The sequence below is a fragment of the Sarcophilus harrisii genome, chromosome 5, assembly GCF_902635505.1.
Source record: "Sarcophilus harrisii chromosome 5, mSarHar1.11, whole genome shotgun sequence".
Lineage (NCBI taxonomy): Eukaryota > Metazoa > Chordata > Mammalia > Dasyuromorphia > Dasyuridae > Sarcophilus > Sarcophilus harrisii.
Window position 1 is genome coordinate 23772533 of NC_045430.1, and position 24270 is coordinate 23796802.

At 35.1% G+C, this 24270-nt stretch overlaps 1 protein-coding gene across 2 annotated transcripts in view; it reads left to right on the forward strand.

Moving 5' to 3' along the window:
• Positions 1–24270, forward strand: part of GNPTAB (N-acetylglucosamine-1-phosphate transferase subunits alpha and beta) — a 91685-nt gene that overhangs the window by 60774 nt on the left and 6641 nt on the right. For both annotated transcript variants that reach the window (XM_031939555.1, XM_031939556.1), the window contains 3 exons: positions 18165–18250; positions 18465–18563; positions 23963–24130. In XM_031939555.1, coding sequence (XP_031795415.1) covers positions 18165–18250; positions 18465–18563; positions 23963–24130 — 353 coding nt within the window. The remainder of the gene's footprint in view (positions 1–18164; positions 18251–18464; positions 18564–23962; positions 24131–24270) is intronic.

Below are 24270 nucleotides of genomic sequence, written 5' to 3' on the forward strand. Positions count from 1 at the left end.
TGTTACTTGGTTCCATTTGTATGATAAACAGTTTTCCTCCTCAAATGAGATAAATATACTTCCATTTTAGAATTAAAAAAAACAAAACATGTAAATATTAAGAGATTTGAATTATTTTGGAAATAATTTTAAAATCTTGGATCATTGATTCAAGTAGAGTTCAGAGTAGTATATGGGAGGAGCTATACCTCTGGACCTGTTTTTCCCCAAATAGTTCAATACATCCAAGTTTTTATTTGCTTTTCTAGGTTTTTTGTTTTTTTTTTTAGTTGTTGTTTGAATCTTTAATAAACGTAACACTGATTTCTTATATACATTTGATTCTATTTTTGGATTCTCTATTCTGTTTCTTTTTTTTATTTTTTTTCTCTTCTGTTTCCATGTTTTTTTCCTGTTCCATGTTTTTTTTTTCTCCTAGTAAGTTAACAGGCATTTATTATTAAGTACCTACTATCTATGACAGGCAATGTTCTAAGCACTGGGGATACAGAGAAGCAACAAAAATCAAAATGGTTTCTGCTTTAAGAAGTACTGTGTGTGTTTTTTTTAATCTACTCTCAATTTCAGTAATCACAACTCTAAAGTAACCTTTGATTTTTCACCATTAGTTGTTCCATTTATATGAAAAACATTTCATCATTATTTCCCAGAGCTGCTCCTCTTGGTCGTTTCTCCTTGTTCTTCCCTATGAATTTTTGGTAGGATTATATCTGATTCCTGGCCTGTGATAGTTGAGTATCACAGTAAGTCTACACATGAATTTGGGAAGTACTGATATTTTTACTATATTTGATAAACATGACCATATGCATTGGAGAAAGAGCAATCATATTGTTTCTTGATTGCCTATTTGTATAACTGAAAGAGCCATAGATTCCCTTTTCAGTCTAGATTTTAATCTTGTGATCTATGCTTGTTCAGTGTTGTTTTACGCAATATCACAAAATCCATAGTTGTCAATAAGTATTTTTTTTAACTCCCCTTCACCCTGAAAGAAATATACAATACTTTTTAACAGATAAATAGTCAAACAGAACAAATCCACATGTTTACCATGTCCCATAATGTATGCCTACCATTCTCCATGTTGGCTCCATTGTTGCCCTACTAAGAGATGCAGGCCTCATCATCTGGTCTCTGGAGTTCTGACTAGCTAATTTCTCATCAGGGTCCAAAGTCTTTCAATGTTCGACTGTATTGTCGTTATTGTATAAATGGTTCATTTGGCTCGGTTTTTTTCTGTCTTTATTTTTCAAAAAAAGTGTTCCCAGCTTTCTTTTTTTGTCATTTCATCAGTTATATTCCATTCCTTTTCTAGACCAGCTATTAAGCTATTCCTCAGTCAATGGACACTCTCTTTCTTCCCAGTTCTTTGCTGCAACAACAACAACAAATGCCATAAGAATTTTTGTATATATAATTCTTTTTCCTTTTTCTTTTTTTTTTGGGGGGGGGAGGGTTATTTTTGGAGTATAGGCTCAGTAGTATTAACTCTTTATATAAAGTTTAGTGATCTTGGGGGCTTTGTCATTTTTCTTTTGTCATCTACCCAAACTGATGAGTACTGAAGTAGAATCTCAGATTGTTTTGACTTGCACATCTCTAATTATTTAGTGATTTGAAACTTTTTAAATTATGTCTGTTGATAATTTGGATTTCTTTATTTGAAAGCACTTTGATCAGTTTCTTTGATCAGTTGTCTTGGAAGAATGGCTGTCATTCTTAGATATTTGAATCAGTTCTACATTTATCTTGTATATCCATTGTCTTGGATAGAGCACAAACCTGGAGGAAGGAGACTCAAACTCAAATTTGGCACCAGAAACTGACTAGCTGTGACTGTGGCCAAACTATTTAACCTCTATTTGTCATAATTTGCTCAACTGTAAATTAAGGATGGTGATAATTACACCTTCCTCACAAGGTTGCTATAAGGATGAAGTGAGATGATGTATTTGTAAAGCACTTAATTTAGTTTCTGGCATACAACAGCAGGTGCTAAATAGTTTCCTTAAATAAATGGTATGCTAAGTGCTTTACTGTTTCCCTTGTAACTTTAACTGTATTGCTTTTGTTTGTGCAAAAAGTTTTTACTTTTATGTTATTAAAAGAATCATTGGGCACAAACTTTTACTTTTTTCAGAGTTGGCAGAAAGGTATTTTCTTCCTTGATCCTCTAATGTGTTTATAATGTGACCTTTAATATAAAAAATATATATATACACACACACACACACACACACACACACACACCTATAGATATATGTAACATATAGTTATATATATTTTTTGGAACTCATCATGGTGTATGTACAAAATGTGAGATGCTATTCTAAACCTAATTTTCTTCCAGATTACTTTCTAGTTTTCTCAGTAATTTTTTGTTTAGTAGAATTCTTAGCCAGTAGTTTTAGTTTCTGTGTTTATTAAGCATCATTACTATGTTCATTTGCTTTTCTATTATGTAACTAATCTCTTGTACTCATTGAATTTTCTATTTTTTGTCAAGTACTAAATAGTTTTATTATTCCTTTGTAGTATAGTTTGAAATCTGATACTCTTAGAGTTCCTCCTGTTTTCCCTCCCATAATTTCTCTCAAAAATCTTAACCTTATTCTTTAAAAACAGCTTTATTATTGTTGATTTTTTTTCTACCTTTCTAACATACTTAAAAAATGTATAATAGCACTAAGTAAGCAAATTAATATGGGTAATATTATCGCAATATTATTCTGTCTTAGTTTCTATAAAGAAAGTTTTGTAGTTGTTATTACTATAGTTCCTATGTGTGCTTTAGCAGGTATGTGCATACATTTATTTTATGCATCTTTTAGTTGTGAATGGAATTTTTCTTTTGTATCTCTTCATGCTTGATTTTGTTGGTAATATATAGAAAGGCTGAAGCACTTGGGGGTTGCTATTTTGCTAAGGTTACCACTTGTTTCAGTTTTGACTAGAATTCTCTAGGTAGACCATCTCATCATATGCAAAAGTGTTAATTTTGTTTTTTGTCTATGCTTATTCTCTCAATTTCTTATTCTTGTCTTACTGCTATATTCAACATCTCTAGTAATGTTTAAAGAATAAGGTGATAAAAGACATCCTCACTTTACTTGTGATCTTACTGGAAAGGCCTTTAGTTTATTTCTATTATATATAAAGCTAGCCTAGGTCTTGGTTTTAGATAGATATTACTTGTCATAATATGGAAAGTTACATTTATTCCTGTGCTGTTTAGTGTTTCTGCCAGAAATAGGTGTTGTTTTTTGTCAAGCTTTTTTTTTTTTTTTTTTTTTTTTTTTTTTTTTTTTTTTTTTTTTTTTTTTTTTTTTTTTTTTTTTTTTTTTTTGCATCTATTCATATGTAATTTTGATTATTATTTAATATAGTCTATTAAGTTCGCAGTTTTCCTAATATGGAATTAACTTTACATTCTGGTATATAAATCTTAGTGATCTTAATGTACAATCTTTTTGATTTGTTGAGTAGCTGCTTTTAAAATTATTTATGCTAATACTCCTCTGTTGGTCTTTAGTTTTCTTTCTCTGATTTTTGTCTTTCTGGTTTAGGTATCAAGAACATATTTGTATCATAGAAGGAATTTGGTAGGATACCTTTTCCTATTTTTGCATATTGGAATTCATTGTTCTTTGAACATTTGATCAGATTCAATTTTAAATCCATCTGGTACTGGGTTTGTTTTTTTCTCCTTTGGGGGATCATTTATGACTTGTTTAGTTTATTTTTCTGAAATTGTGTGATTTAAGTTCTCTTTTTTTTCTTCTTTTAACTTGGGCATTCAAAGTTTTTGTAGTCATTAATCCATTTCATTTAAATTGTTGGTATTTGGGATAAAACTATTTCTAAAAATTTCCTCTATTTCTTCATCTTTTGGTTTCTCCTTTTTTATTTTTAACATGTGTTATTTGGTTTTCCTTTTTTTTTTCATAAGACTAGCTAATATTATTCAATAGTATTATTCATTTTGGGTTTTTGTTCTCAGTCTTGATTTCTTTGATTTTCAATATTTCTATTTTGGTGTTTTAATTTGGTGAGGGGGGAATTTTTTTTTTTTTTTGGTTGCATGCTAATTTATCAATCTTTTCTTTTCTTTTGTTAATGAAAGTGTTTAGAGATATAAATTTTTTCCCTCAGGACTTCTTTGGATGCATTTCAAAAGTTTTGGTATGTTTATCTCTTTTTTTTTTTTTTGGATGAAATTTTCTATTTTTAAAAATATATATATGCCATTGATTACATTAAGGAATAGTCTTATACTTTTTAGTATTTTTAGCAGAAATGATACTGGTATTTTAGATCTGTTGATATAAGATCAGTATGATATCAAATTTTATATCTCCAATTAAATTTTTTGTTTTCTTCAAAGTTCCTTTATTAAGTATAATTTTTATTGCATTGTGATCGATAAAAAACATAGTTCACCTTTCTTGCATTTTTTGGTGAGGTTTCTTTGCCCTAATACTTGCTCATTTTTGTAAAAGAACTTTGCTCAGCTTTGAAATGTGTGCCCTTTCTTCTCCCATTTAATGACTCACTAGCTGTTAATTTGTTGTCATTGGTGCCTTTTTATGCATAATGTAATGTCTCTTTTTATCTCTGTTTAATCATGTTTCTTTATTGTGGCTTTGTCTGAGCTCATGATGCCATTCCTGCTTTTTGAGCTCATTTGAAGCATAATGAATTTTGCTCCAGTCTCTATCTAAAGTGTTTCTTGTAAACAACATATTGTTAGATTCTACTTTCTGTACCCATTCTGCCAACTTTTTTCGTTTTATAGTTGAATTCACCCCATTCATGGTTATCGTGATTGTTATTGCATATACTCTTCTAATCTTTCCTTTTATACTCTCCCATTTCTTTACCTCTATTCCCTCATTTATAAAGAATGTAAAAATGTGAGATGGGGAGGGTGCTCAACATTAGTGATTGACCTTCCAATTTTGCTGTTCCCCTAGTTTTCCCTTCAGTCTCAGATTACAAGTTTTTGCCTTTTCTTTCCCTTTTCCTTCTTCTTTCTTTTCCCTGCCCTTCTTTCCCAACTTCTCCAGTGCTGGAGTTTATTTTTGTAATGAGTGAGTCTATGTGGCTACTCTCCTTTTCCCCTTATCTTTCCTTGTCTTCATTTGGGTCTCTATTGAATTTGATATTTTTATACATCATAGTGTATATGTTTTAGTTTTTCTTTTTCTTTTGTACCCTTGACTATGACAAATAGTAAATTCTTCCCTCGTTCTTCTTTAGTGTATTCTTTCCTACCTCCTTATTCTTCACAAAATTATCTATAGGATCTCCGTTTGTCTTATTTTTAATTTCCTTTATGATCTTTAAAATCATTAGGGTTCTGAGGGGATATTTGTTTCTTCTTCCCCTATTAGATGATAAAAACTTATTGTATAGCCTTTCCAGTTGCTGGGTTTACCTTTCCAGTTGCTTTTGATTTTTGTGTTTCAAAGACTGTATTTAGCACTTCTCTTTTTATCAGAAATGATTTGGTTTCTTTTTTTTTTCATTGAGTCCATTTTTTTCCTCTTAGAGATTTATACTCAGTTTTACTAAGTAAAATATTATTGGTTAAAGGCTTTTTATTGTTTTTCTTTTATAATAACATATTTCAACTTCCCCACCCTTTAAAATTATAGTTATCAAGTCTTGTTTAAACCTGATTGTGGTCCTTTGGTACCTGAACTCTCACTGTATCTCTATTCATACTATTTTTTTATTCATTTAGAAGCTTTGGATTTTGGCATTCCTGGAAATTTTCATTTTAAGATTTCTTTTAAGATGTAACTTTCTATTTTCACTTTGAACTTTGGTTATAATTGGTATAAGACAGTTTTCATTTAGGATTTCTTAGAATGTGGTATATAGGAAATTTAGGGGAGTGGTGAGGAATCAGGATAGAGGGTGGTCATGATTCTTTTTTTTTTTTAATAGCTTTTTATTTACAAGTTATATGCATGGGTAATTTTACAGCATTGACAGTTGCTAAACCTTTTGTTCCAGTTTTTCTCCTCTTTCACTCCACCCCCTCCCCTAGATGGCAGGTTGACCAATACATATTAAATCTGTTAAAGTATAAATTAAATACAAAATAAGTATACATGTCCAAACAATTATTTTGCTGTACATAAAGAATTGGACTCTGAAATAGTGTACAATTAGCCTGTGAAGGAAATAAAAAATGTAGCTGGAAAAAAATAGAGGGTTTGGGAATTCTATGTAATGGTTTTTAGTCATCTCCCAGAGTTCTTTTGCTGGTTGTAGCTGCTTCAGTTCATTACTGCTCCATTGGAACTGATTTGGTTGATCTCATTGCTGAGGATGGCCAGGTCCATCACAATTGATCATCAGATAGTATTGTTGTTGAAGTATACAATGATCTCCTCGTCCTGCTCATTTCACTTAGCATCAGTTCATGTAAGTCTCTCCAGGCCTCTTTGAAATCATCCTGTTGGTCATTTCTTACCAAACAATAACATTCCATATAATCATATACCACAATTTATTCCGCCATTCTCCAATTGATGGGCATCCACTCAGTTTCCAGTTTCTGGCCACTACAAAGAGGGCTGGGTGGTCATGATTCTTAAGATTTTCTTTCCTTGAACCATTTACTGGATCAGTTTTAGATAGATAATTTCTACATTTTCTTCTATTTTAAAAAAGAATTTTTTTTTTGGCTTTACTATTTCTTCTTGTTTTATGGAATCATTTGTTTCTGTTTGGTCCATACTAATTTTCAGGGAATCTATTCCTTCAGTAAGGTTTTGCACATTCTTTACTAAACTATTGATTCTCTTTTCAGTTCTTTGCTTCAGGGCTCTCATTTTATTTATAGTATTTTTATTTTTTTCATCTTTTTCAGGAATTCTAATAAATCTTATAGACAAGCCAAACTTAATCTGAAACTTTGTATTTACTTAATCTGAGACTTTGCTTGTGTTTACTATAGAATTAGCTCTCTTTTTCTAAGGTTATACCCTGATGCTCCCTGAATACACAACAATTTCTTTGTCATTGATGCCTTCATATTTCATTTATTCATATTCCAGACCTTTTAGTCAAGTGCAGGGTCCATCAATTCCTGCCTTTTTAGATGAAATGGTGAGTCCCTGTTTGGAATCCATTTGTGTTGTTCAGGCTTCTGTCCCTTGCCCTCTCCTCTGTTAGATGCAGCTCCCTGGGTACAGAGTGCTGAGCTAGCTCTCCAAGTCTGTCAGGGGCAGCTCAGGTCAGTAGCTGTAAATTATTCCCCCCCTTCCCCCCCTTCTTCCCCCCCCCCGAGGCAATTGGGGTTAAGTGACCTGCCCAGGATCACAGAGCTAGGACGTGTTAAGTGTCTGAGGCCAGATTTGAACTCCTCCTCCTGACTGCAGGGCTGGTGCTTTATCCACTGTGCCACCCAGCTGCCCCAGCTGTAAACTCTTTAGAGCTTCTCAGTCCTCCAGAATGATAATTGATTTTGGGGGGTGGGGGTGGGGGCAGCAGGGCTTGACAGCCTTATTGGCAAGGTCCTCTATCTTTTTGGCCTGAACTGGTTTGAGCTGGAATCCTCCAAGCACCTTAGTATTCTCAACCTTTTGGGTGCTTTCTTACCTAAGTACTGACTTAGGCTGGAGGAAGGTGCTCAATGTAAATTTTCTTTATTTCCTAATCATTGTTCTTTGTGATATTCTTTTGTTTTATTATTTCTGGATTATGTCGATGGGAACTGGGCTGCATTGCTTCTATTCACTCTGCCATTTTGGCCAGGAGTTCAGCAAGTGTTTGGTATTTTTTAAAAAAAAATATCCAAGGGGCAGCTAAGTGGTACAGTGGATAGAACACCAGCCCTGAAGTCAGGAGGACCTAAGTTCAAGTCTGGTCTCAGACACTTAATACTTCCTAGCTGTGTGATCCCGGGCAAATCACTTAACCCCAATTGCCTCAGCAAAAAAAAAAAAAAAAAAAATAATAATAATAATCCAAATAGACATTTAGAATAGACACTAGCCAGACCATCCCTGCCCTTAAAAATAAAGTATCATGTCAAAGAGAATTTTAGTGTTAAGCAGGACTATTAAAGTCATGTCTTCACCATTTTATTTTTGGCTCTAGGAGCAAATTAGAAAAAAAGAAGAAACAAAGAAATCAATGATATGTCCCTAGCATGGTGGCTTCCATACGGTAGCCATTTAATAAATTTTGTTGATTTACATTGAAGAGAAAAAATTGCTTCCATCAGTAGGTATAGGTCTGTCTCTACACAGAGTTAGCAGTGCCTTCCCCTTCTACAGCTTCACCCAGGCAGATTTGGAGGGGATGACTGACTGCAAGAACACCCTAAGTGTTCTCAAAGGAGAGTGCCCTGACAGCCTCCCCAACAAGGGTTTCACACTCAAGGTGGGGGGGAGCAGGGACTGCTGGGCCAGCTCACTATGGAGTAAGTCTTCCTTACCTCAAGCCTCATCTGTCTCTGAGCCAAGTCTCATCGTTCTTCTAGCTGATAGTACTCCTCTAAGTCTTTCCTTCCTCCGAGGAAATGCCTATAGGCTGGTCATGGGGCTGATTTCCAGGTCCTTCCCCATCCTATCTCCGCTCTGTGGGGGCTGTCCAGCTTGTCATGGACTTCTGCATTGCCCAGGGTGAGGAAATGTCCACCTTTCTGCTTCCAGACGCTCTGCCTCTCCTCTTTGGCACTAGTGGCTTTTGTCAAGCTGGGAGCCACCAGAATCCCCAGGCCTTTTTCAGATTTTGTTCTTGTGAAGTTTTTTTTAAGTGCTCATAAACCTCCGTTGCAGTTCACCTCATTAGATTTCAGCCAATACTCTAGTTCCTTGAGAGCTTTTTTGCCCACTAACTCTGTCCTCTAGAAGGTTAGCCATCTCTCCTGGCTCTGTCACCTGCCTGAGAAGCCTTTCAGCCGTCATTTAGCTGTGTCCCTCTTCTCCTTCCTGAGATCTCACCGATAGTGGGTAACCTCCTGTGTTTGAACATGCTCCCTGCAGTGCTGAGCTTAGCTCCTCTGTGCCTGCCATTCAGTGCTCCCCTTGGCCCTGGCCCAGGATCATGGGTCTAAAGCTGCAAGGAACCAGCCTCCTCATTTATGGAGGCCCAGAGGAGGGATTTGTTCAGAGTTACACTATTAGAGCTGGGGTTTGACCACAGGTCCTCAGAATCCAGGGACTGGGCTCTTCCCACCATAGCCCCTGCCCCCTGTAAGGTCACTCCCGGGGCTCCCCCTTGCTGTCTTTTGACATCATGTAGTGATCAATAGATCTGAATGCCTACCATGTGGCTAGCCCATTGTCCTTGTTCAGTCTTTTGGGGAACTTGATGCATCCTTGCATCCACCATGCACATTGTCTTCTCAAATGGGATGTGCTTTTAATATGATCCTTTTTATCGATGTCTTTTGTTTTTATGTCATCTCTGTTTTCCATTGTGTGTTCTTTGAATTCTTCAGTCACAAATCTTGGCATTAAAAGTATGGGTCTTTGTTTTTAGGAGAAACTAGAAGATAATAAAAACTATAAAATTTTCTAAAGGCAGCTCACTTAGCCCAGTCTTCTCCTCTTTTCTGGATGCAACTAATTTTCCTTTTTTTTTTTTTTTTTAAATTTAATAGCCTTTTATTTACAGGATATATACATGGGTAACTTTACAGGATTAACAATTGCCAAACCTCTTGTTCCAATTTTTCACCTCTTACCCCCCCCACCCCCTCCCCTAGATGGCAGGATGACCAATAGATGTTAAATATATTAAAATATAAATTAGATACACAATAAGTATACATGACCAAAACGTTATTTTGCTGTACAAAAAGAATCAGACTCTGAAATATTGTACAATTAGCTTGTGAAGGAAATCAAAAATGCAGGTGTGCATAAATATAGGGATTGGGAATTCAATGTAATGGTTTTTAGTCATCTCCCAGAGTTCTTTTTCTGGGTATAGCTAGTTCAGTTCATTACTGCTCCATTAGAAATGATTTGGTTGATCTCGTTGCTGAGGATGGCCTGGTCCATCAGGACTGGTCATCATCTAGTATTGTTGTTGAAGTATATAATGATCTCCTGGTCCTGCTCATTTCACTCAGCATCAGTTCGTGTAAGTCTCTCCAGGCCTTTCTGAAATCATCCTGCTGGTCATTTCTTACAGAACAGTAATATTCCATAATATTCATATACCACAATTTATTCAGCCATTCTCCAACTGATGGACATCCATTCAGTTTCCAGTTTCTAGCCACTACAAAAAGGGCTGCCACAAACATTCGTGCACATACAGGTCCCTTTCCCTTCTTTATAATCTCTTTGGGATATAATCCCAGTAGTAACACTGCTGAATCAAAGGGTATGCACAGTTTGATAATTTTTTGAGCATAGTTCCAAACTACTCTCCAAAATGGTTGGATTCGTTCACAACTCCACCAACAATGCATCAATGTCCCAGTTTTCCCGCATCCCCTCCAACAATCATCATTATTTTTTCCTGTCATCTTGCAACTAATTTTCCATGTACGTGTGTGTATGTGTGTCCGTGCGTGTGTGTGTGTGTGTGTGTGTGTGTGTGTAACCATTTATGCTTTTTTGTTCAAATGACTAAAAAATGATAACTAGCACAGGGCTAACGACAGCTGCTTAAGGAGGAAAGGTGTACACATTCACACACACTAATAGAAAAGCTCTCTGTTAATAGTTCATCTAAGTACATGCCATAACTTCCACAACAGATATCCTTTGTGATTTAATATTGGTTGAACTTAAATGTCCAGGAATGGAATGTGGTCCCTGCCTTTTTCTCCCCTCCTCCTGTTGGTACATATCCCCTAGCTCCCACAGGATGAGTGGCAGGGATCGTGGCAGTGAATCTGCTTGGCTTTTGGCTTTCAGGACTGAAAGCTTAGGGTTGCTAATCTGTACTTCAGAAGTGAGCTGGAAATAGTTGTGGACCCCCTCTAAAACTTCACTTGGAGGTCCATGCCAGATGCCTCGTGAGTGGCATAGGGAAGCTAACTTTATGGGATAGCATGGATGCAAAGGAACAGATTCAATGACCCTGTCATCACTGTGACAGAATGAAGCTGAACTATCTATATAGCCTCCTGAAAAGGACAAAACAAAGCTGCCAGCAATCCATTCCTCTCTGGGATTTTTGGTGGATTGTAGTCAAGACTTATGGCAACTAAAAAACTTTTCCCAATAGTTTTCCTTTTTCCTCTCAGAAAAACTGCAAACAGGTTACATAAAAGAATTCATGGTGCCAGTGGAAAGGCTGGAGGCAGATTAGGAAGGGTCAGAAGAAAGAATGGGATCAGAGAGGGCACTTGGTACAATTTAAAGAACCCAGCTCTGCAGTCTGTCTGGATTCTGACTCGGAGGCTCCCAGCCTGGGGGATCTTCGGAGGCTCAGGCCACCCTTGCTAGAGCCTTGCCTTCCTCTTCCATACAAGGAGGGCCTGGGCCAGATGTCCTTGTAGAGGCCTTCCAGCTCTTAGGTCTATTATTTCATGATTTCTCCATCTCTTAATGTTAGTCTCTGCTCTGGATCTGAAAATTTATAAAAAGATGACAGGTAAATAATGGGTAAGAGAATGAGAAAAGCAGGAGACTGCTTTTATGATTGCATGATGGTATTTCCCAAGAGTGTAGGAAATGATTGAAAGAAGACTAGTAGAATTGTGGTTTTGTGGGGGAAATGGACAGCTATTTGATGTCATTTCCATAGAGAACTCTTCCATGAGCAAACTTTTTCTCTCAAAGCTGAGCTTCAACAGAGAGAAGCTTCTAAAAATATATTTTAATTTTCTTTCCATCATTGGTCTTTACATTCCCCACATGCCCTTAGTATGTCCCCCTCCCTCTGTCAGTCAGCAATGATATTACAAAGAATAAAAAAGAGAAAAAAAACAGCTCAACCCAATTAACTGCCATATCCAAAAAGTTTGATAGAACATGCTGTGCTCCACATCACAGTCCCTTACCCCTCTGTTGTCATTTTTTTCCCTTTGTACCCTATTGCAGTTGTCTTTGTTGCTTCTCCATTGATATTTACTATACTTTGTAAACTCAGTTCATCCAAGTCCTTGCTTCTCTGTCTGTACTCATTGTAGAGCCCAGTAAGATTCCATTATATCCATACAGTACAGCTGCTTTCCCTATCACCTAGTTACTGTGCATCCAGTACTTTGCTGCTGCAAAAATCCACCCTATAAATATTTTGGAGTTTATAGGGCCATTTCTTATAGTTTTTGTTATTGACCTCTGTGAAATATATGCATATGCATGGAATCTCTGGGTCAAAGAGCATGAACAGTCAGTTTCTTCAGATAATTCCAAATTACCCTCCAGCTCTACCAACAGCACATTAATGTGCCAGTGCACTTTGGTCATCTGTGGTAATTTACTGCAAAGAGAAACCTCCAATTTAGTTTGATTTGCATTTCCTTTTTTTGTGGCCATCTAGAGAACTCTTTTTATGTGGATATTCGTAGTGTGTTATTATTCTTTTTACCACTTATCTATTGGTGTATGGCTTTAGTCTTGGGTGATTTGATGGTAATCATCTTTTTTCTTTTCTTTTTTTTTTTTAATTTATTATAATAACTTTTTATTGACAGAATCCATGCCACGGTGATTTTTTTACAACATTATCTCTTGCACTCACTTCTGTTCCGATTTTTCCCCTCTCTCCCTCCACCCCCTCCCCCAGATGGCAAGCAGTCCTATATATGTTAAATATGTCGCAGTATATCCTAGATACAATATATGTGTGCAGAGTTGAACAGTTCTCTTGTTGCACAAAGAGAATTGGATTTAGAAGGTAAAAATAACCCAGGAAGAAAAACAAAAATGCAGACAGTTTACATTCATTTTCCAGTGTTCTTTCTTTGGGTGTAGCTGCTTCTGTCCATCATTGATCAATTGAAACTGAGTTAGATCTTCTCTTTGTCAAAGAAATCCACTTCCATCAGAATACATCTTCATACAGTATCATTGTTGAGGTATATAATGATTTCCTGGTTCTGCTCATTTCACTTAGCATCAGTTCCTGTAAGTCTCTCCAAGCCTCTCTGTAGTCATCCTGCTGGTCATTTCTTACAGAACAATAATATTCCATAACATTCATATACCACAATTTACCCAACCTTTCTCCAATTGATGGGCATCCATTCATTTTCCAGCTTCTAGCCACTACAAACAGGGCTGCCACAGACATTTTGGCACATACAGATCCCTTTCCCTTCTTTAGTATCTCTTTGGAGTATAAGCCCAGTAGTAGCACTGCTGGGTCAAAGGGTATGCACAGTTTGATAACTTTTTGGGCATAATTCCAGATTGCTCTCCAGAATGGTTGGATTCGTTCACAACTCTACCAAAAATGCATCAGTGTCCCAGTTTTCCCACATGGCCTCCAACATTCATCATTATTTTTTCCTGTCATCTTAGCCAATCTTAGCCAATCTGACAGGTGTGTAGTGGTATCTCAGTTGTCTTAATTTGCATTTCTCTGATTTGGAACACTCTTTCATATGAGTGGTAGTAGTTTCAATTTCATCATCTGAAAATTGTCTGTTCATTTGATGGTAATCTTCACCCCCTACTTGTTATCTATAGCTTGTGTGTGTGTGGGGGGGCAATTGAGATTGTGACTTGTCCTGGATCACACAGCTAGTATCAAGTGTCTGAGGCTAGACTTGAATTCAGGTCCTCCTGATTCCAGAGCCCCTTAATCATAACTTTGTAAGCCCTATCTAGAGCCTTGAACATTGGATGCAGCACGGTATTCTCTGTAAAGGGGAGATTAATGAATGAAATGCTTTCCTGCTTTTTTGAGACTCAGGGCTGCTTACAGTGTTACTGCTAGGAGGCTGGAGTGGGGTGTTGTTATTTGGAGATGGGAGGAAGGACTCCTGCAGGCATAGTCCCAGAGCAGGTTACATGGCCAGGGGTTCCCTTGGAAGGATTGAGCAGGGAGATGGCCATTGTAACTGTGCAGGTGGGGAAGCATGGAGCATATGTGGAGAGGATGGCCATTTTTTTTTTTACCATTGAGGGTAGAATGTCTAGGGGAGAGGGATAGAAGATAAGGTTGGAAAAGCAGGAAGACATAAGTGGGCCTTAAGTGCCTGGAAGAAAAGGATCAATAAACTCAACATTTTCACTTTGTACTCTAGCACCTAATGCAGTGCTTCACACTTAAGCAATTAATAATGTGTTGTTGGATGAAAGATAATTATTAAATTCAGATAATTCTTCCATTTATTAATAGCTGGATATGATGTTGAGATAGAGTTAGGAAGATCTGAATTCAAATCCAGCTTCAGACACTTAATAGCTGCATGTCCCTAGGCAAGTCACTCTTTCTGCCTCAGTTTCCTCATTTGTAAGATGGGGATAATAACATCCACTTCTCAATGTTGTTGTGAGGATCAAATGAGGTAATATTCGCAAAATACCTAAGCGAGGCTTCTGTGTTCCATCCTTTTCCCCACTCTCACTCTAAAAGTCATCAAGATTACAGGTTATTCTGTGTTTCCTGGCTCCAGAATTAGGATAGAAAGTGGGTGCAGATTTGGCTCAAGATGGAATAGGCTGGTTTGATCCCTGCCCTGAGCAATCTTAAAGAGGGTTGGGTGACCACTTGTCAAGAATATTGTAGAGTAGTCATTTGCCAGATGAGGGTTAAATCAGCTCAATCTCTCAGAATCTTTTCTGTGCCAGGATGAGTTTGGACTGTCTCAGCCCAATTCACTGAGAAAGCAAGGCTCTTTCTGGCAGGTCATCAAAACCCTTTCTGGCAGGTCATCTTGACCCTGGATCCAGGCCCAGCAGACTTCCCAAGATTCTGTCCTGATGTGCTCCATCTGTCTGAGAGTCTCTGACCACAGATCCCTTTAACTAATCTCTTTCCCCTGCTCATCAAGCCCAATTTAACATTAACTGGGCCTTCTTTTTTTGTCCTTGAGTAATAATATGTTTCTGTCTTTGTAATTATATATTTATTTTTGTTTTTCTTCACATTATGGAATTTTAGAAGCGATCTAGTCTAGACAACCAAAAAAATTGCCTTTTAAAAAGTTGTATTACATTAATTTCTGAATATATCCTTTCTTCTCCCTTTTCCCTACCTAGCACATTTTCTATTGTAACAAAGATAATAAAAGAAAATGGAGGAAAAGACAGTTTAGCAAAACCAATAAAACATGAAGTGTATCTACAGTATTTACAGTATTTTATACCTGTCTACCTCTACAAAAAAAGGAAGAGAGCATCTCATCTTTTCTTCATTACCAAACTATCATTTCAGTTCAACCGAATTGAAATTTGTTTTCCAATTCTTTCCATTTATAAACCTATAGTGATTGAATATAGTGTTTCTTGGTTCTGCTACAGAATTCACTCTGTAATCAATGCAAATCACTCTCCTCATGTTTCTGAATTCTTCATGACCATTATTTCTTAAAGCAGAAGCATCCCCATTGTATTCAGGTATAACAATATTGTTTAGCCATTCTCCTTAGGGGAATTCTGTGGGCCCTAAGAATTGTGGCCAATTCTTTGCTACCACAAAAAAAAAAAAAAAAAAAAAAAAAAAAATACTGTTCTGCATGTTTTAATATCGATGAGACCTTCCTTTTTTTTATCATCCATCTTTTTGGGTTTTGCTCACCAGCGGATCAGAGGGTATGGACGAATTAATTACTTTCTTCATGTGATACTTCATGTTGATTGTCTCAATGGTTGGAATAGTCATAGCTCTCAATCAACAATGCATTAGTGGTTTGTTTTTCCTCAGCTTCTTTAACAATAACTTGACTCGTTTGTCATTTTTGTCAGTTTGCTTATACTGGCTGCATTGATTTTGTTCATTTTAAAAATTTTTATCCTCATGTGATCACAACCAAGTATTTGAATGTTTTCTAATTTCCTATATCCCTTTTTCAGTTTAAAAAAAAAAAAAGAATGCTACATCTAGACAGTCATCTGCTTCTTATTCCATTCTCCTAATTTGTTTATATGCAGTTTACATATAGACATATACATATATATACATTACATATACATATATATGCATATAGATAGGTAGGTAGATAGATAGGTGGAGGTATTGGAATAAATGTAACTTTTGTCTAACTAATTGCTTTTTAGTTTTTCAAGTATTTCTAGTCAAATAGGGAATTCATCCCCAGGTAGTCAGGTTTATCTTATTCTAGGTTATTGAATTGAATTTTTTTTTAGTCTTTCTTGGATTTCTTTTTTCCTACTTGAATCTTTAAAAGTTAGCATTAACACAGTGATTGGCACGCAGCAGGCACTTAACTAACATATGCTGGATTAGGATGCTGTATTCCACTTATTTCCTTTTCAGTTTTTCATCCAGTACTAAAGAGTTTTAAGGAATATCACTTTATAATTTAAAGTTTGAAACTAACATACAGCCTTGATTTCCTTTTTTTTTTTTTTGGTCATTTTCCTTGGTATACTAAACTTTTGTTCCTCCATATGAAATTTTAAGTTATTTTGTCTGGTTACAAAACTCCCTTTGTAGTTATGCATATAAATATATATATATTTATTTGCAAGTTTATAAATAATTTTAGATGTATTATAATTTTAATTACATTGACAAAATCAAACCATGAGTGGTGAATGCTCCTTCAATTATTTGTCATTTGTGATTTTTGTAAATAGTATCTTATAATTGTATCTGCATTGATCTTGAATCTCTCTAGATGTTTTTTGCACTTCATTCTTTTGAATGAGATTTCTGTTTTTTATGATTTCTTCCTGCATTTTTTTTTTTTTACTGCTATATAGAAATGCTCACAGCTCCTGTCAAATTTTTTATTTTGTTGCCATTTTTCTGAAAATATTCGTTGTCTTCGTTTCTTTTCTGATACTCTGGAGTTTTTTAGATAAGCCATCATTTTATCTGCACTTAACCCCTTCACGTTATTTTTTTATTTAACCAAAAATTTATTTTCTCTCTTTAAACTTTCCCACCTTCATGGAGGGAAAAAGGGGAAAAAATCAACCTCTTGCAACAAATGCCAAATATGCATTGTAAAACCAAACAAATTTCTGTACTGTCTAGGTTCAAAAAGTCTTATTTCATTATTCATATTCAATCCCTCATCTCTCTGTCAGAGAGAAGAGTGGTATACCTCCCACGAAGTGATGGGAGGCAGGCAATAATAGTAATGATATCTAATAAACAATGACTGTTAAAACTTTTTTATGATGTGTAGAAGAGATCAGAGGGAAGCAGAGACATGCAGAGAAGTTTTAAAAGTGGGTAAAATTTAGTAAGTACTTTTTAAAAAAGCAACTTATTCTTTCATATAAAATCCTTTTTGTATTTTGCTGTGTTCATAGAAATGCTACTTCATATTATTATTAAAGTGCAGAATGAAAAGGTGTTTTAAAAGAATATAAGCGCCTTGTGCATAAAAATTATTCTATTTGGTGTACTTGAAGCCCCAGAATCTGGCACACAATAGATACTTAATAAATGCTTGTTGATTATTATGGAATAGAGAACTCATGAAGAAACCCTTCCACCACTACAGAGCAGCAGCTATTCTGCAATTTATATAGCTCACTGCTTGTGTCATCCAGAAGTTATATGACTTGCCTAGGATAATGTCAATATTTGAGCCATAGAATTTGAATTTCAGTCTTCCTGACTCAGAGGCTAGTTCCTATTTACTATACCATGTTCTTTTTCCTTGGACAATCATGGCCTTTAAAATTTCCAGCATAACATTGATATCAAATTATAGAATCATTAAGAGATGAGATTTCAATAAAGTTCTACCACAATTCAAATTTGAAATGCAAAGTTTATTTTTTAAAAATCTTGTTTTCTATATGAGGAGCAGTTTTATTTTTAGCATAGATTTTCCTCTGTAAATGTCAGTAAGACAATACCTGTTATAATTTAGATTAAAGTTGAGGTGTAGAAATTATTTATAAATAAAGATTGGAAGTTAAGTAATATAAGACTTTGCAAATTCCATTGGTTTGCATAAAGAACCAAGACCAATTGTACTGTGTAAATAGGATATTTTTTCCATTGATTGTACCCATTAAGAGAAAATTTGACAATGTCTGTACATGTCATTAATACCTGATATGTCTTATATTTTCTCACAGCCACCAGTGACTAAAAGTCTAGTAACCAACTGTAAACCAGTAACTGATAAAATCCATAAAGCATATAAAGACAAAAACAAATATAGGTATGTAATTTATGTGATGGTGGTTTTGAGCTTAAGCATGATGGGGCCAATTATTTTTCATTCTTTTTCAAGTATCCTCTTTTTCACTAAACATATTTATTTAAAATTTTCTAAGATTATGCACTTATTGATTTTAATTTTAGCTAAGTTATTATATTTATATTAAATCTGTAAATTTTTTTTCTCCCTTTCATTTTGTCTTGGTAATAATTAGGTTTGAAATCATGGGAGAAGAGGAAATTGCTTTCAAAATGATTCGCACCAATGTTTCTCATGTGGTTGGCCAATTAGATGACATAAGAAAAAATCCCAGGTACTCATTTCTTATTTTGCACATTGAAATTTAAATGGTCTCTTTTTAAAAAATTTTTTTATTAGCAAAAACTAATTTAGAATGAACTCAATAATTAATAATTCAAAAAAATAAACCTTCAGATAACAAAAAATGATCATTTTGTCTAGGTTGTTTGTAATTGGTTTTAAAACATGGCTGCCAATATTATATTTCATATGTCAAATTGTTTGACCTTTCCTTCAGTCAATATATAATGTATAATGTATCTTTTTTTTTATAACACCTTAAAATGGTTGTGAATGGTTTTATATAGATAGAAATTAACTCTTCTAATTTGTATTTTAGACTGTTAATTTTTATTTTAAAATGTTTTAAAGACAGGTTATAACATCAAGAAGAACCTAAAAGTTATTTTTTTTTAGGTTGTACATGTACAGTCATTTTAAACATATTTCCACATTAGTCATTATGTGAAAGAAAAATTAGAACAAAAGAGAAAAAAAATGAGGGAAAAAAATACTTAAAAAAAAAAGGTAAAAATATTATACTTCAATTCATATTCAGTCTCCCTAGTTCTCTCTCTCTGAATATGGATGACATTTTCTATCCCAAATCTTTTGGAGTTGTCTTGGATCACTGTGTTGCAGAAAAGAGACTTAGGTCTGTCATAGTTGATCATCACAACATCTTGCTGTTATTGTGTACAATGTTTTCCTGGAAACCTATAAAGTGTTGCTTAGGCATTATGAAGTGTTAGATGAAAAAATAGACTTCTGGGACAGAATCTACATAGCTATAAATTGCTACTGATATAAAATTGGGAGCTTCAGAAAGAAAGGCTGTATGTATAAAAGGTAAAAAGTATGTAAAAGGTAAAAATCAAGGAGAAGAGTATTTAGATTTCTGGAGCAAGGGTTAAGATACTGGAATCAATCATTTATTATGTGCATACCACATGGCAGACATGGTGCTCGGTTTTGGAGATGGCATGAGTGAAACAGTCCCTACTCACAGAGAGCTTACTTCTAATGGGGAATTGCTGTTGAGAGGTCAAGAATACACCCACAAATATACTGAATAAGTGGTTAGGGAAAGAAGGCACCAATGGTTTAGGGGATCAGGAAGGCTTCATGTAAAAGATAGAATTTGGGCTTCATAGAACTTGGAATCAAGGAAAGAGTCTGTGAAATTGAGTTGGGCAGGAAGTAGATTCTAGGCGGGGGGCCTTCCGTACAAAAGCGTGGAAATGGGAGAAAACAGAATGCCAGGGTGTTAGAGGAACATCTAGTGAGTCCAGAAAGATAGTTTGGGGCCAGGTTGTAAAGGGCTCATTCCTTTGTTCCACAAACAATTCTGGCCTCCAGTTAAGTCATTTTGACAGTAACATAAATGATATGCAAATACTAATTCATAGTTCACAACACCAGAATAAAATAGTCATAGTCAAGCACACACCAAAACAAATAAAACCAAACAAATAAAATAAACCTCAAGAATACATCATATTAATAAGTATCCCCTTAGAACTGAATCCACTGTGTATTCTGACTCTCAAGTCAGAAAATTCTCTTTGAACAAATATTGAAGAAAAGAGCAAAGTTCAACCCACCTCATAATTCTTTTAGACTTTTAGCAATTCAGATACCTAAGAAATGAAACATATGTTTAGAATACATTTAGAATACTGAGTTAACCAGTCCTATGCTCAAAAATTGTGTAAGTCCTGGCGAAAAGTATTGTCCCCCAATTTTTAAACCTTTTGTTTTAATCAATCGTTAGCTACATAGGTATGAACAGAAGCCACAATCTTATGTTTTGTTTGTCTGTTTATTCTACCTCCATTAAATTCCAAAATCAAGTTAAGTTGGCAAGCAGGAACTGCCTACCTTTGCTTAAGATTAGTATAATTTAAAATGAATAGTCATAGTATTCTAGATACAATCTGTAAAAGTTCTGAAATAGTATTGAATCTTATAGTTTGTGATAGGTATAGAGATGGAGAGGCTTAAACTGTATTTGGAGTATATCTAATAATGGCTTTTAGATATAGGTTTGGTTAATGTTCTTTACTTATAACTCATTTTGAATAATTAAAAAAAGTTTCAGAAGTGAAGCATTAAAATGCAATTTGGGGAGAGGGGAAGAAAAACTGTGAGAAAGAAGAGCAAATAACAGAGAAGACTAGTATATCTTGGAAAATATTCAGGAAAAGGCCAAATAGTAATCCTTCTGGTCTCAAATAAAAATGCTCCAAATGCACAAAATATGCATTTGGAGTAGTAAAGAAAATGAATTAGAAATCTTCTTCAAAGTGGTATATTCTACCTCTTAGGTTCCTTGTGACTTGGGTAGGATGGAATTCTTGTTTAGAATACGGACAAGAAAGAATATACTTTTAAAAAAAAGAAGTAATTTGATAGAGGGGCCAGCATCAATCATGATGTTATTAGGTTCAAAAGATGTCACTTATGAGAAAATGCAAGAACAAAGATGGGGATGGGTAATCATGGACCATGCCTGGGAACTTTTTTTTTTTTATAGTAACTTTTTATTGACAGAACCCATGCCACAGTAATTTTTTACAACATTATCCCTTGCACTCACTTCTGTTCCGATTTTTCCCTCCCACCCTCCACTCCCTCCCCTAGATGGCAAGCAGTCCTATATATGTTGAATATGTCGTAGTATATCCTAGATATAATATATGTGTGCAGAACCAAACAGTTTTCTTGTTGCACAGGAAGAATTAGATTCAGAAGGTAAAAATAACCCGGGAATGCCTGGGAACTTTTGGATTAGGGCTAATAGGAGGCCAGGCCAGGTGGGAATATATTAAAGACCACCTGGCCAAAAAGGAGAAAAGGTTGATGGGTTTGGGGAACTTCAATGAATTTGGAATGGAGGTATGATATGTCAGCCAGTAACATTTATTAAGCACCTGTTATATTCCAGGGAGGGATATAAGTTGAAAGAAGAATGGAAAGATAAGAGGGTGGGACAAGTTATGAAGGGCTTTGAATTTCAAAGAATTTTCTATTTAATTCTGCAAATTCTAGAGAATGGGGTAGGTTTTTGAGGGGGCAGATGACATAGAGTTGCAGTTCCTTACCCAGATATTTCCTTGAGTGTTAGGTCTGTTAAAAAGAGAACAACTGAAAATTCTTAACAAGATAATTGGAACTCTTAATCCACACTTGATTCCAACTATGTCAAAACACTGAGAATGTTGGGAGAAAGTAGCCCCTTTTATAGTTTGTTGGTACAGGGGTGGACAGGCTTAAACTGATATCTGCCCTTTATTTGGAATACAGATTTCAAAGAGTTTGAACAAAGAACAAGTATAGTCCCTGGCTGAAAATTATGTGGGAGGGAAATTAGCCCCAAAGAGAGAGTATGTGACAACACTCAGATTTCAATTGAACAACTTAAAGAAAAAATGATTAAAAGATAATGTTGTGTATCACATTTAAGTCATTGACTAATATAGTTTTTAAAAAAAAGTACAGGAAATGGAAGTAAAGTTAAGTAATTGATAGATACGAAGTGGTAATGTAGCTCTCTGAGAAGAACGTCAACCGTGTCAAAGTTTAGCCAATGAACATTGTTAAGGACTACCAGAGGGGCTTTTTTTTTTAAATAGCTATTTTTGGAGGAAAGGATGAGTGGGACAAATAAACATTGAGGTGAAGAGAAGGCAGAACTACTGAAATCTTTTTTTGGTTTCTTGAATATTTATTCATTTTAATTTTCCCTCTTCTAATATGGCAAGCAGGCTGTATTCTTGGAAAAGGTATCATGTCTGTCATGTAGCAATATAATAATGTAGAAGTTTTTGGTGGCTAATAAGGCATATTGTAGAAACCTAGTTAAGTGTTATTAACTTTATCAGTTGTTGAATTCTCAAAGACAGTTTGTTTTCATTTTCCCTGTATTGGTAATCTAGATTTTCTAAAACTTTGTAAAGCTAGGAAATTATATTTTTGCTTTCCGTATCAAGCTCCTTTACTATCCATCAGGCTAATACCAGGGGGTCAACAAAGGTCTTCTCCTTTTCCCATTGAGAGGATATGTTGCAGCTACAAGATATCAGACTCTTTTTCATATGGCCTCCCAGTTCAACAACCACAGATTTATTCTGATTCAGGCTAGTTAACTGATGTCAGGTGCTCTGGGCCAGGCCAAGCCCAGGTCAAGTTCCATTTACTGAGGCTTGAGATTGAGATCCATTGACGTTCTCAAGGCCAATAAATTGAAACAAAAATTTTTTCCTTGTAGTGAAAGAATTAAAGATAATATAATTATTTTTTTAAAATGCTGCTGTCTTCTACTTCCACATTATCAGGGAAATAATGCTTGATCAAATTGGTGTCCTACAGGGTAGCGGGAAGGAATATCATCATCAGTGCCTTAGGGTAGACTTTTTTATATTGCTTTCAGCCCAGACGAATTAAAGATTGGGAAACCATTTTAACTTACATAAAATAAATGCTGTTTTTTCTTATAGCCCCTACTAAATTATAAAAGATTGAGGTGTGTTCTGATTGATAAATCGGTGATCTGAGAACTGGCTTTATTAAGAAGACTTAAGAAGGATTATCACCCTGTTTGATACAGCTATTCTTAGAGTATCTATTAAATTCTAGACAGAATGGGAACAGTATCAGTGGAACTGGTACCCTTTTTGATGGCATTGCTTCTCTGTAGAATCTATTTTTTTCAATTTTTCAATACTTTTTTACTTTTCCAAATAATGTGTAAAGATAGTTTTCAACATTCATTTTTGTAAGACTTTGTATTCCAAAACTTTTCTTTTTCCCTTCCTTTCTTCCCTCCTCCTCAAGGCAGCAAGTAATCTGATATAGATTAAATATGTGCAGTTCTTTTAAACATACTTTCACATTTGTCATGTTGTACAAGAAAAATTAAACCAAAAGGGGGGAAAAACACAAGAAAGAAGAAAACAAACAATGGGGGAAAAAAAAACAACTATGCTTCGACTCACATTCCGTCTCCATTGCTCTCTCTGGATGCAGATGGCATTTTCCATCCCAAGTCTATTGGAATTATATCCAATCTTTTACATAGATTATTTATTAGGAAGAGATTCACAAGTGATAACTTTCATTCTTTTGCACTGATTTTTTTTTTTTTTTTTAATGACTTTTTATTGACAGACCCCATGCCTGGGTAATTTTTTTTACAACATTATCCCTTGCACTCACTTCTGTTCCGACTTTTCCCCTCCCTCCTTTCACCCCCTCCCCCAGATGGCATGTTGAGTATGTCACCGTAGATCCTAGATACAATATGTGTGTTTTGCACTGATTCTCATTAATTTCTGAATGTAATAAATTGAGTCTTTTCTTCAAATTTTGAAGATATAATATAGAAATAACAACAGATGCTTGTTCTTTCAGGAAATTTGTTTGCCTGAATGACAATATTGATCACAATCATAAAGATGCGCAGACAGTAAAAGCAGTGCTAAGAGATTTTTATGAGTCCATGTTTCCCCAGCCATCCCAGTTTGAGCTACCACGAGAATATCGGAATCGTTTCCTTCATATGCATGAGCTCCAGGAATGGTAAGTTCTTTTGTCATGTCATGATCATACAGTTGATCACAGTAATCACAGAGCATATATTATTTCTCAAAATATTCATTTATAATATTTAAATAAGTGCTCCTACAAAATAAAGACATCTTAATATTATAAAAAGCAAG